The sequence below is a fragment of the Hipposideros armiger genome, unplaced genomic scaffold, assembly GCF_001890085.2.
Source record: "Hipposideros armiger isolate ML-2016 unplaced genomic scaffold, ASM189008v1 scaffold_33, whole genome shotgun sequence".
NCBI classification, from domain to species: Eukaryota; Metazoa; Chordata; class Mammalia; order Chiroptera; family Hipposideridae; genus Hipposideros; species Hipposideros armiger.
In genome coordinates this window covers 1,585,331-1,598,267 of record NW_017731383.1, presented here as the reverse complement: position 1 = coordinate 1,598,267, position 12,937 = coordinate 1,585,331, and the positions used below count along the sequence as shown (strand labels likewise).

Genomic DNA, 12,937 nt, shown 5'->3' with positions numbered 1-12,937 from the left:
GCATGCAGAGAGCCACGGGCTGGGGGAGCCCCAGGAGTCCGGTGGGGCGATAAGCTGGGTTCTGGAAGGAACGGCAGGTCCTGGGGTGGGGTGGCGTTTGGGTTGAGCCGGTAGAGGGTGTGTGGTCATGAATTGAGATGGGCCCAGGGACAGGCAGGTCCAGTTGGGGATATGTTGAGACACCCGAGAGGTGGCGGGATGTTTGAGTCGAATTTGGGAAGAGCACTGGGTGGAGATGGTCAGCTGGGATCTTTGCCTGGGTGACACCCCACAGGGAATGGGTGCTGGAGAGAGACAGCAGGACCAAGATCGCGGTCAGGGCCCCCCAGTGTCCGGGGGCTGGGAGGACGAAGGAGTGACCAGTGTGGCAGGGAGAAGCTCACGACAGCGTGCGTCCTGGGAGCCGCGTGGACGAGGGACCACATTAGATGCCGCTGCTGGCCAGGTTCCACGGGGACTGGGAAGTGACCAGTGGGCTTGGTGACCTGGACAGCAGGGTTTCTTGGATGAGAACAGTCTGATGGGGCCTGACAGCTGGTTCAGGAGCTTGTGGGAGAGATCATGGGGCAGCAGGGACCCCCACCCTTTTTGGGTTTAGCCGCAAAGCAGAAAAATAGTGCCACAGCTGGGGGGCATGGCCAGAAAGCGTGCGTGCGTGTGCGTGCGTGTGCGTACGTGCGTGTGCGTGTGCGTGTGGACGGGCCAAACCGCATACTGGAAAGGCTCACGGCAGTGACCTGTAGACAGAGGGAGTGGATGCAGGGGGAGAGGGGGCGTTAACTGGCGGGGTGCTGTTCCTGCGTGTCCAGGAAGGACTGGGACCCCCACTGGCCCAGTGATTAGAGCACTGGGGCATGGGTGGGAGTGGGCGGAGCGTCTCCTGAAATGGGGAGGCTGGAGAGGAAGTCGGGACAGAGGAGAAGGTGCCGCCGCCTGGGACATGGGCTTCCCCAAGGGCCCTGAAGCGCTCGGTCTGGAACTCAGGGCGAGACTGGCCAGGGGAGAGTCCGCCTCCAGCTGCCCAGGTGCTAAGCAGGCGCCACAGGGCAGACGACATGCGTGGCCAAGAGAAAAGACGGAAGCGAGAGGCCAGACGTGAAGGTGAGCTCACGGGATGTGGGCGAGGGGCGGACTCGAGGGATGAGGGGTCGGGCCCAGCAGGAGCAGGACATTGGAGGGGGTCAGCCGGACACAGGGGAGGTGGGGAGAGTGGACGCTGCCGCCTGGGGAGTGGCCGTGGAGTGGGGACCGCCCGACCGAGCGGGCAGGGTCTTTGACGGATGAGACCAGGACAGGGCCGGTGGACAGGCTGTCGGGGGACCCGCCCCGCAGTCCCTGGTGGGCTGGGGGCAGCCTGAGAACCGACGTTTCCAGCAAGACCCCAGTGACTGCAGGCAGCTGGGCCGGGGCTCAGCTGTGCCCATTAGAGCAGGTAGAGAGCGGTGGGTCCCGCGGGGATGGGCCGTGAGGAGATACGGCAGCCGGAGCCAGGGGACAGACAGGGCGCTGGCCAGGGCGGCCTGAGTGGCGCGCGGCAGTTGGCCCAAGCCTGCCTCTTGACCTTACACGTACTGCAGGAGCCAAGTTCTGGTCATAATGTTAAGATTCGTGACGTGAACTTTTACGAGCAAGCACGGGGCTACAGAGAGGCTTTCCCCTCCCTGCCACTCAGGGGCTGCGCCCCCTAGATCCCGGCCTGGGTGCTGGGAAAGGTGGATTCAGGCTGGGAGAGAAGCCACCGGCTCTGGCCACCAGCTGGCGCCCAAGGGCCGTGTGGGTTGACACGAAGGGGTACTGGAGGCCTGGGAGGAGTCATGGGTGGTGTATGGGGCGAGCAGCCACAGCTCTGAGCCTCCAAACTCAGCGTAACAGCATGACCTGGGCGCCCTCCAGGGCCTGGGTCCCTCCCAGCGATGTACCAGGTGCCTTGTGTGTGTCCAGCCCTGGGCTCCGCCACAGTGAGGGGAGGGTCACCTCCAGGAACATTTGGCAAGGCTGGGGCTGGGGTGGCAGCGGGACTGGCCAGCTGGTCTGACAGACAGAAAGGTGAGGCTGGCCCTTACCACCCGCTGTCCCTCTGACCCCAGGCCCAGAGAGGGCAGGCTCTGGCCAAAGTGACCAGCAGGGTCTGGCCTCGCACCCATGGAAGGCCGCGGTTGCTGCTGCGGGTTGGGCCCATGGGCGCCCTGAGCGGTCCTCCTATCGCCTAGCCTTCCGGCGATCCTGGGCCAGTGGGTCCCACCTCCACACCTCTGCCCGGTGGTGCTGGCACCCGGAGCGCCCTCTTCTGCCCCACTGCCTTTCTGCTGCAGCTCAGATGCTCTTGGAGGAAGTCGGCCATGATAGCCTGGGTGGAAGGAAGTCTGTCTAAACTGAGCAGGGAGGGGGCACCTCCTCAACTCCTCCCAGATCTGGCACTTGCCTGCCTGGCAGCACGGAAGCTGTGGGTTGGGGGCACCAGCAGCCCCAGCGCTGAGTTTCTACTTTTTATTTTCGAAAGCCCACGATTGACCAGCAGTTTGGGAGGAGCCAGGCTGGGGGGGCATGGAGCCCCTTGGGCCAGTCAGGACCCTCTCCAGCCGGCCACCAGCCCAGTGTGTGGGTTGGGGACGATGATGCCACCAGAGAGGTTGGGGTATGGTGAGATCACCTCTTCTGCCTCCGTGACTCACCTCCCGGAGGAGGGTGGTGGGTGGAAGCGAGCGGCTGCCCAGTTCCCGTAAGGCCCCTCCAGGACCTGCTCCCCCTGCTGAGGAGGGAGAGCTTCCTTTCCTCCCTCAGCCTCTCGTTTAGAGGAGGCGCAGGCCATGGTGCCACTAGCCTGGCCGCCGCCAGGAGCCCTCCAGGCCCAGCACACCAGGAATTGAGCTGCATTTGTGTCTGTCCCCATTTCTCAGATGGAGAGGTTGAGGCTCTAGGAGGGGCAGGGGGCTTCCTCCCAACCCTGCCTGGTACCCCTCTGCTCTGCGGTCCCTGCTCAGCACCCCCACCCCACACTAGGACAGATGGATGGTGCCAGCTCAGATGAGGACTCCACCAGCTCAGACGGGGCCGCACAGCCACACCTGTGCCCCAGGGCCCCACCAGCTCCGAGAGGCCGATGCCAGCTACCAGAGGTGGCACTGGGGCCCTGGCTCTAACCGGGCAGGAAGGAGGCCCGTGGCCTCTGCCCTCACTCGGCAGCGGTCTGGCTGTCACTCCCACGGCACCATCCAACGTGACCGCTGCCTCCACCCAGGGTGGCACACAGTGGTCTGGCCATGTGATGCAATGGGCCCTCCTTCCGTCCCTTGCACCAGTCCCGGCCCACACCCCAGGAACGCTGCTCCAGGCCTTCTGGAAGCCACTCTCTGCTGACTCTGGCTTGTCCAAGGCAAGATGGGATCAGGCCCTGGCCAGTTGCCCCCAGGCCAGAGCAGCCACCAGCAAGAGCTGTGAAGGCTGTGAGCAGTGACTGGTGGGGTGGGGCTGCCCTTCTGCCCCCAGCAGGTTGGGGGTGGGGAGGGGAGGCACTTTTCATGCAACTTTGCTTTTTCTTCTGCTTTTATTCTTATTAGCATTTATTTGATGCTGAATTTAGTTTTTGTTTCTTCAGTTTCTTCTAGGCTGTATTTTTCTCCTGTGCAAGCTCCTCCTCTGGTTTAGGGACAATCAAGGAGCACGTAAGTACGGCGGGGGCACTCGTCACGGGTCGGTCCATGAGCGGCACTTCTCGGGGCTCTGGTCACCTGGCTGTGCTCAATGACCAGTCTACATCTGAACCCCAAAGTTCAGCGCCTCCCTCTATTTTTAAGCGTGTGAGCACTCTTTTTGGGTCACTGACCCTGTGTCCAGCCCCACTGCGTGGCCTGGGCACACCTCCCAACGCCACCATTGTCTCAAGGAATGACTACTATTGTAAAGCGACAGCCTTCAGACACTAGGTGGCTTTTCGGATGTGCATATCCTTCATGCCAGGGCAGTTTCCCAAGTGTTCCTTGAGTGAGCACGAAGTTTTGAACCTCTTGATTTGCATGATTTTGTGGGGTTTTCTGGGTCAAGTGACCAGCGAACCGTTTTCAGAGGTCACCTCAGGTCCCTTACAGAAAAGAGGAAGCCAAATGACTGGTTTTTGATGTGCTGACCAGCCTGAGCTGGGGGCAGTGGGGGCGTGGAATAGGGGACCTGGGGCCAGCAGCGCGGCAGAGCCAGGGAGGTCTGGCTAGCAGGAGGAAGAGGAAGTGAGGGCTGCCCCCTGCTGCGGGGGGGGGGCGGGGGCGGGAACTTCCCAGCGAGGCTGCAGCAGCCCCTCTGGACTCCTGCCATCCTCAGAAGCTTGATTGAGGAAGAAAGGGTAGTGAGGAGGAGCTGCTTTCTGAGGACTCGCCCAGCCCCGAGACCCGTCCAGGGAGGGGTGGGCCTCCAGCCCTTTCGCAGAGGAGAGCTGGTGCCCAGGGCGGGGCAGGGTCAGCCTCCGAGTGGCAGCTCTCCACCGCCTCACCTTGGGCATCTCCCACTCTGAGCCTCAGTTTGCCCACCCACAAAATGGGCCAAGAATGTGGCCTCTGTGGGCATGTGATGGGATGAAGCCAGGTAAGGAGGTCCCAGGCTGGGCCACAGCAAGTCCCCGGCCAGCCCGGCACAGGCGGGGGCTGCACAGCCTCAGGGCCCCTCCTCTCAGTGGGACCTCCTCTCCAGGGCCCCCTGACTGTGCCTCACAGGCACCCGTAAGTGGCTATTTTGAGCCCAAGTTCCCTTCCGCAACCATGGGCTTCCCTACTCACCTCCCCGACGTGAGCGCAAAGGGCTGAGTCCCCAGACCCCCTGGTACCACCTCAGACGACCTGTACCTCAGACTCACCTTCCAGTCAAGACCAGGACCCCTGGATTGCCCCAAAGAGCACCTTTATTCACAGCAAAGGACGTCACCATAGCAACCACACTTCAATTCCCTGAGAACTTTTCTCTTATTGTTCACTTTCCTAGCTATGTCTTTGCAGAAAGAAAAACAGAAGACAGAACACACATCCTGGGCGAGGTGCGCCAAGCTGTACCAGCGGGAGACAGGTCGGATGGAGGAGGGTGCGGGACGGCCCAGATGCCAGGGCCACGTAAATACACGGAGTGTTAGACATTTCCCGCGTTCACCACAAAGAGGATCCCAAGCGTGGCTTCTGCTTTTTCTGGTCCACAGAAAAGATAAAATAACACCCTCCCCAGCTCCCCCAAAACAAAGACAAAACACCCTACTTTTCGCCCACCCCCTTTTGAAAATCAAGCACAGTAAAAAAATACTGTCACAATATTTACAGACACACCCACTATGGGCGACTTTCTCTCTACTTTGGAGAGGAGATAAAATGCTCAGCTCTGCCTCCCCATCGTGGGGAGACAAAGGGAAGATGTGAGGGCCAGGAAGACCCGCGCCCGGGGGGGCTGCAGAGCACTGCCCACCCAGCCACGTGGCCGATGGGGGCTTAATAGGGCTGCAGTGCCCAGGCCAGGGGTCAGTGGGAGGAGGGGACCTGGCCGCTGCTCCCCAAACCCAGCTCCCTCGCACCGAGCATGGCTCAACTGTCCTGGGGGCTCCGAGGGGGGACAGGAAGAGGAAGGCGCCTGCACATCCCTGCAGAGCAGCCTGATCCCCATACTGCCCCAAGACTGCACAGAAACAACATCAAACTGCCCTCAGAGTGACCTCTGACATACAGATCCTTCCGGGGCCAGGGCTCTGGAGCCGCTGACCCCGGAGCGGGGAAAGGAAGACAAGGGGCACTCTCGCCTGCTCCTTGGCGGAAAACTGCCCAGCAGTCTGCTACGCAGATGGGCACACAGTACACACACGGGGGCACAGCCCTGGGAGCCTCGAAGGACAAGGCCAGAGCGGCACAACAGGGGTCCCCAGGCCCTTTGGATACCAGGGGCGCCCGGGGACGGGGGTCTCAGCTGAGGCTGCTAGAAGATGGTGGTGCGGGGACACCAGGGTGTGTCCGGGTACAGGTGGCAGTGGATGGAGCGGAACCTGTGGGGACAGAGGGGGGCGCGGTCCGTGTGGGGTGGGGGTGATGAGCTCCCATCTTCAGACCCACAGCACCACGAGTCCTGGGGGCACTCTTTATAATTGTGATGCTGAGTGACACCCACCTCTAGTTCCGCCAGACCTCAGGGGACTCTACGTGAGCCCCTGCCCCAGCTGGGCCTGTTTCCTCACCTGGATGGGTCAGCCTCCACCGAGAAGGGGCCCCTAATGTGGACAGCATTCCGCTTGTTTTCAAACATGCCGTAGCTCAGGGTCACCTGCGTGGACAGGGCGGCGTGATGCTGGGAGGGGCCCCAATGCCCTCAGCTCGGCCCAAGGCTGGCCCTGTGGCTCTGAACAAGGGAAGAGCCCCGCCGTCTGCCCCACCTCAGTCCAGGAAGGAAGGCCGATGAGCCGCATGACACCACACTCCACCTGCTCTGCGCACCCCAGGGACAAAGTCCAAAGTGGGGCCTCAGCTGGGGCTGGCAGAGTCGCCAGTCGTGGGCAAGAGAACACCCACAGATGCAGGAAAAGACCCGAGAGGCACAGAGTAGATAAGTTGGGCTGAGGACACACGGGAAGGATGGACTACAGGATTTGAGTGGGTCCACGCCGGTGGGGGGCTGGGGGGCCTGGGTGGCGGCCAACAGCGGGGCCCTTCCTGAACGCCCTATACAAAACAGTAACCCCACCCTGCACTGCGCTCCCCACCCACCCCTTCCCAGGGCCCCAGGTAGACGCACCTGCTCGTGGAGCTCCGAGGCGGGCACCTGCTGCAGGTTCTCCAGGTGGGAGTGGAAGAGCCCGCTACGGATGAGAGGCACACCCAGCAGGGCCTCCACGATGTAGCCGATGGTGCAGTCATCCGGCAGCCGGATCCGCTCAGCTGTGCTCATGAAGTGGCCCCCACTGCGGGAGGGAAGGGCCAGAATATGAGCCGAGGTAGGAGCCTGAGGCCCACTGGGCAGGACCCCGCCAGGCAGAGGTCGCACAGAGCTTAGGAGCTGGGCTCAGAGAGGAGGTGACAGAGCCCCCTGGAGCAGGGTACAGACCATGTCTGGGTCCCTAATGGGCTCTCCTGCTGCAGTTCCCCTCCTCCCTCTCTGAACCCCAACACCGAACCCTCCTCTGTACCAGCCTGATGATTTCCTGCGAGCCAGGGGTCCTGGGTGCTAACCGACTCGGGCCTGCTAGCAGCAGGAGGGCCATGGTGGGGACCACAGCCCAACCTGCCCGTGCACATGAGGTTGAGGACACCCGCTGCTGGGAAGATGACCCAAGCCAGGCCCCACCTGGAGGAGCCTTGGGACCCAGGGCAATCTGGCTGGCCCAACAGCCTCACCTGTGCTCCAGGGCACTCACCTGGCCCAGGGGCTCATCTTCAGGGCCAGCCCGCGGCTGATGCAGAAGCCAGCCCCACCAGTGGCGAACCAGAAGTGGACAGGACGCTGTGGGAGGAGCGACGTTGTGAGACCCCTGCCCCAGGTTGCAGGGGCACCCTCAGCTTCTCCCCACTAGCTCAGGTGTGAGTGGACAGCCCACGCACCATCTTATTCTCGCTGACCCTCTCTGTGGCCTGGATGGGCCTGTCGAGGCTGGGCTTGCCGATGTAAACGTCCTGTGTGTGGGGGTAGCTGGCCAGCAGGCGCAGCAGGGCCCTCACGTTCACGTAGTTGTCATCATCCACATGGCAGAACCACCTGGGGGGCGAGGCAGAGCCATCAGGGGGTTTGAGTGGGGCTCATGCTGTGCCCCAGGGGTGGGAACTGCTGGGATAGGAGCCTGGAGGGGGGCTTCCCTTGGGCCCAGCCAAAGGCCAACACTCACTTCCTGCCAGATGCGATGAAGCGGTCATACTCCACCGCCATCTTGCAGGACAGGGCCTGGCGGCTGTGCGCGGCCGAGCAGTTAGTATTGACCACATTGCCTGCAGACAAGGGGGGAAGCTGTGATTTGGTTCGAGCTGGCTCAGAGAGGGCAGCCTGGCCTGGAGTCCCTCCGCAGGCGGATGAGCACAGAGCAGGGCAGAGTGGGTGACTGTGTGTCCCAGGGTGCCTTGGGTTCAAGCGGCGGCCTGCAGAAGGCTCCCCGCTCAGCCCCCTTCCCAGTGCAGGACGCAGCCCTGGAGAACCCCACGCCCCAGCCCAACCCCGCCCCTGACCATTCAGGAGGCTTTTTCCCAGCACTGCCACCTGTTGCTCAAAGGGGCCCCAGAGCTGAAAGGGCCTCATTTGCATGAGAATTGGGGGGGGCCGAGTGGTGGGGCAGACACAGAGCAAGCCAGTGGAGTAAACTGCCCTCCCAGACCCATGGCCTCTGTGACCTCTCTGTAAAGGGGGGTGGGAGGGGTGGGGAGACAGTTTCCTCCTGGGAGTGGCGCCCTCCTCACCTCCCCAAGTCCAGGGCTCACCTGTGTGCCTGGCCAGGACCTCGTCTTCCCCGTCGGTAAAAACGAACGTCTGGAAGGAGAAACATGGCCCTGAACAGGCAGCTCTGTGTCCCTACCCTGGGCCACTGGGGGGGTCCGGGGCTGGGCATCCGGATTTCAGCAGCTACAGCTCAGCCATGCCCACTCCCCACCCTTCTCTGGGCCTCAGTTTCCCCATGCATACAAAGTGGGGCTCAGGTTCCCAACCTGAGTGGAAGCAGAGCTGGGGCTTAGGCAGACCCCACCCCACCCCCCATGTCGACAGCTGGGCCCAAGGTCACCTGGCAGCTGTGCTGGCACGAGCCAGGTGGGGTGCCCCGCCCACCTGCCAGGTAACCGGCTCCAGGCCCGCCCTACACACCTGGCGGGGCACACACCCTTATTGACACAGCAACCGGCCTGCGGGAGGGGACAGAGGGCGGTGGGGGGGACAGGCAGAGGAGGTCGGCTTTGGGAAGCCAAGTCTCAATCAGTCGAGGACAAAGGCCTCTGCTGGGCGGCTGCCAAGCCCTGGCGGACAAAGGGCCTGGAGGGAGGATGAATCACCAGGCATTGTCCGCCAGCTTTGTCCCGGGCCGGGCTGCGGGTGAGGGGCGCCAGGCTGGCCTTAACTCGGCCGCGTTAAGCAGGAGTGGCCGCGCTGCCTATTACCATACAGCTGGCCTGGTTAACTGGGCCAGGCTGGGTGCAAGGTCCGGTGGGCAGGGTTGTGGCCACAACGCAGCAGTTCTCAGGGCTGGGCCTTCAAGCCGGGGCTCCCCACGCCCCTGGCTGTGTGACCACCAGGCAGGTCACCTTCTGAGCCAAAGCAGCCACTGCTGTTCTCTGGAGATGCCGTCGGTCCGCAGGGATGAGGCAGGAAGCCGCAACGTGCCCCAGCCCAAGCATCAGTGCCCTCGGCACCCAAGCCGACCAGCTTGCCCCTCCTGCTTGGGCAAGGAAACCGGGCTCGAAGACAGGCCTGGCCCAAGCCACATCAAGGCTCCACCTGTGCCAGCACAGGGCCGTCCCCTGCCAGGATCGCTGCCAGGAAGGGGAGCAACGGGGCGGGGCCAGGAGCTGCCGGCGCCCGCCTGGGCCGGTCGGCACACGGGAGGAATGTTCCTTCCTCTGCCCCGCCCGCCCAGCGCGTGCCGCCCGGCACACCCAGGCACGGCTGAGTGCAAAGCTTGGGGTGCCATGGGGGTGCTCTGAGCAAAGGCTGCAGGAAACCCCCATCTCCATGCCTTCCAGGCCTCAGTTTCCTTCTGTGTATAAACGGGTCCTAGAGAGGATCTAGCATGTGCATACACCTGGGGACCCATCTGGGGTGCCCACCCTCACCTGGGCAGCCCCAGCTCCTTGCCTAAGCCTGACCCCAGACGTGAGCACACACTGGGGTGTGGCCACAAGCTACAGATCACAGGCTTAGAGCTAAGAGGGTGGCAGGCCACATCTGCGCCCTCTCCACACTCGCACCCCTCCTTCCAGAGCCCAGCAGACACCCCAAGGCAGCCCGCACGCACAGACTCGCACCCAGCCCCCCACCCGCTCCCCAGCATCTCAGCCCAGGAATGCCGTGGGAGGCTGAGGCCGGCCCGTGCAGACACCAGTGCCGCTGCATTAAAAGGAAAATGCTTTCTTAATGAGATCAAGGAGGCCTGTTCTCCCGCGCTTTGGTGGTGCCCTAAAAACCCGGCCCAAGGCTACAGAGATTAAAGTCACCTTTGTTCCGGAGGAGTACTTAGAAGGGTGGGGCAGTGGGGGGAGGGTGCCTGGCCTCCTGTCTCCCCACATGAGCAACCACCAGAGGAGGGACGGGCTGCCTAGCGCGCCTCGCCCACTGCTCAGAGGGTCAGTTTCCCGCTCTGTACAACCGGCACAAGAGGTGCTCACCTGTGCCCGGAGCCAAGCACCCTTACAGGTGGGCACCATTACTACCCGAGTGTACCAGTGGGGGAACTGAGGCCACAGAGGGGCAACCTCCAGCCTGTGGTCATGCCCTGGGGCAGAGGTGGTGCTGACCCAGCAGGGCCATGCATTCTAGGGGCCAAGACCCCCCCAGGTCCCCTCCCCACTTTTCCAACAATGGATCTGAAGGAGGAAGAACAGGGCAGCAGGGCTGGCGGAGGGCGGGTGGGGGGGACACCCACAGGAAGCGGCATTGTTCCTGGAGCAGCGATTCAAAGAAACACAGGATGCCAAGCTCTCCCCCAACCATTGTGGCCGCTGCCGCTGCCACTGCCACAGCCTGGCCCACTCCTGGGAGGGGTGGGGGAGGAACATGTGGGCCAAAGGCCCAGCCCCTCATCCTGGACTCCAAGGCCCATCACTTGTGGCCTCTGCTGACCCCCATCCCCCACAGTCACTGCAATTGCTGGAAGTTTCTCGCACATCCCCCTTGTTTGTGCTCATGTGCCCAGGTTGCCCTTCTACTCTCAGTCTAGCTCAAATGGCACCTCCTCCAGGAAGCCACCCCGCCCACCACGTGGGTCAGATGCCCACTCTCAGCGCACACAGCCTCTCTGGGTTTCCCCCACCGCAGCCCTGACTTCCTTGATTCTCCCCCATCAGACTAGGTCTGAATCACCCCGCACAGGGTTGGGAGAGGAAGGACTACCCTTTGCTGTGACAGTTTCAAGGACCTTCCCCCACAAAATACCATAAGAGGGGCTCCTGCTTGCTGTGACACATGAACTGATGCTGCGGGCAGATCTGGCTTCTCCCGGGGGGGGGGTCAGTGGAGAGAAGGAAAGCTGAGTGACCCTCCAGCTGGGGCGAGTGACGGCACCCCCCCCCCCAGCTGAGGGCACACTGGGCTCACTCCCTACCTCCAGGTCTTCCCCATCCTTTTACAAAGTGGTATTGGAAGGGCACTGCTCTCCCCATTTCAGAGATAAGGAGACTGAGGCTCAGAGACGCCCCGGGTCTTGCCCAAGATCACCCAGCTCAGCTGGAACTTGTACCTGAGATCCCCAACCACATCCCTTCTGTTGGAGAAAGCCCCCCAAAGTCCAAGAGGAGAGGTGCTCAGAGCAGGTGGCAGCCCAAAGGGGGCTGAACGCTGCGGAAGGTCACATAGCAGGGAGGCAGAGTAGGAGGGGCCTGTCTCATGGATAGTGCCCCACAAGGACTGTCAGTCAGGGATGTGGGGGGCTGTAGGCCCCTCATCTCCAGGCAACCTGAGTGGCCAACGCCGGCGGCGGTTCCCATGGAGCGCATAGCTGCACACAAGAGGCCGGACGCCTTTCTGGGCTGGAGAAAGGGGCTTTGTTACCTTGCCCGAGGCCGGCGTGAGAGCCGCCCGGCGCTGGGAATCCTAACGGCCCGGCCGCCAAACAAAACCCATGCCCGCGGCCCCCTCCTACTGGCCCGCTGAGCCCCTGGGAAAGGCACACTGTGTTCCCAGGAGACTACCATGGGGTTCCCAGGGGCCCCCTCCCCATGCTGGGACCAGACAGGACCCTGCCCCCTAGCCCTCGTCATGACCTCACCAGGGCCCTGCCCCAAAACAGGACTCTGCAGGCCAGAAAGCCCAGGCCTGCGTGGTTTACACAGGGAGAAAGCGCTGTGGGGTCTTCTCCGTGTCCAGGGCCGAGTGAACTCTGTACTTGTCGAGAGCCCCTCACCCTCACCCCACATGGCCAGTTAGTAGTTAGTCCCTTGAAATCTCCCAGCCCAGGGACATTCCCTCACAGCCCCTCCCCTGGCAGGGCCCACACTCTGTCCCGGTCCAGCCCCCATCCAACCGTTTTCTGCAGCCTTGAGGGAGATTTTCAAAGTGGGGTGTGTCTTTACTGTGCGTGTGTAGGAAGTCGATGCTCAACTAGGGTGCGTTAAGCACCAGGCTCCAGAGTCCTGCACTGCAGGGAGAGGGTCTCCGCACAGACCCCCAAACCCAGGGCTCACCAATACTGACCCCAACTCAGGCTATCTTCAGAAACGAGTTGTCCCCCATCCCATAGCAAAGACCGGGGTGGGGGAGGGGACGGCCCGGGGCTCAGGGATCCTAACCCCCCCATTCCACCTGAGCCCAGGGTGAATGCCCATGCAGAATCTGCCTTGGGGAGGTTTGGGGACAATAACGTCCTATTAACGTGCTCCAATGTTTGGGGGGCAAAAAGTATCATAAGGCACCAGCGCCGAGCACTGGCGCTGATGTAAGGTCTGCATGGCATCCAGGGCGCTGGGCATCAGTCCCCTTACAACACCCACAACTGTATGGGGAGAGTGGCCCCTCCAGGCGAACCGGGCTGGAAGGGGATGGGCTGGCTTCACCACCAGCACAAATCCCCAGACTGGACAGAGACGCAGCCTGGCGCCCGTCGGACACTGCCACCAGCTGGACAAGACAGAGCCCCCGCCCGCCCGCCCGCCCGCCCGCCCAGGCCGCGGGGCTCACCATCGCCTCGTGGCGCGAGATCCACGTCTCCAGCAGCAGGTCCAAGCGCGCGCGGTGGAACTTCTTGGTGGTCTTCACCGCGATGAAGACGTCGTGGGGCGCGAGCGCCTCCGCCTGGGGCCGCAGG

General features: G+C 62.8%; 1 protein-coding gene and 1 long non-coding RNA gene across 2 annotated transcripts; one reads left to right on the top strand and one right to left on the bottom strand.

Moving 5' to 3' along the window:
* The first annotated feature begins 805 nt into the window (after positions 1-805).
* On the top strand, positions 806-5,133 carry LOC109380240 (uncharacterized). The gene is made up of 2 exons (XR_002123419.1): positions 806-1,101; positions 3,596-5,133. It is a non-coding gene; the product is annotated as an uncharacterized LOC109380240 (long non-coding RNA).
* On the bottom strand, positions 4,868-11,151 carry LFNG (LFNG O-fucosylpeptide 3-beta-N-acetylglucosaminyltransferase). The gene is made up of 8 exons (XM_019637600.1): positions 9,081-11,151; positions 8,412-8,460; positions 7,829-7,928; positions 7,548-7,701; positions 7,364-7,449; positions 6,745-6,910; positions 6,191-6,276; positions 4,868-6,001 (listed from the first exon to the last, which is right to left on the bottom strand). Exons 1-8 carry the CDS (start codon positions 9,081-9,083, stop codon positions 5,935-5,937), a joined length of 711 nt encoding a protein of 236 aa, XP_019493145.1. The 5' UTR covers positions 9,084-11,151; the 3' UTR covers positions 4,868-5,934.
* Between the last annotated feature and the right edge of the window lie 1,786 nt (positions 11,152-12,937).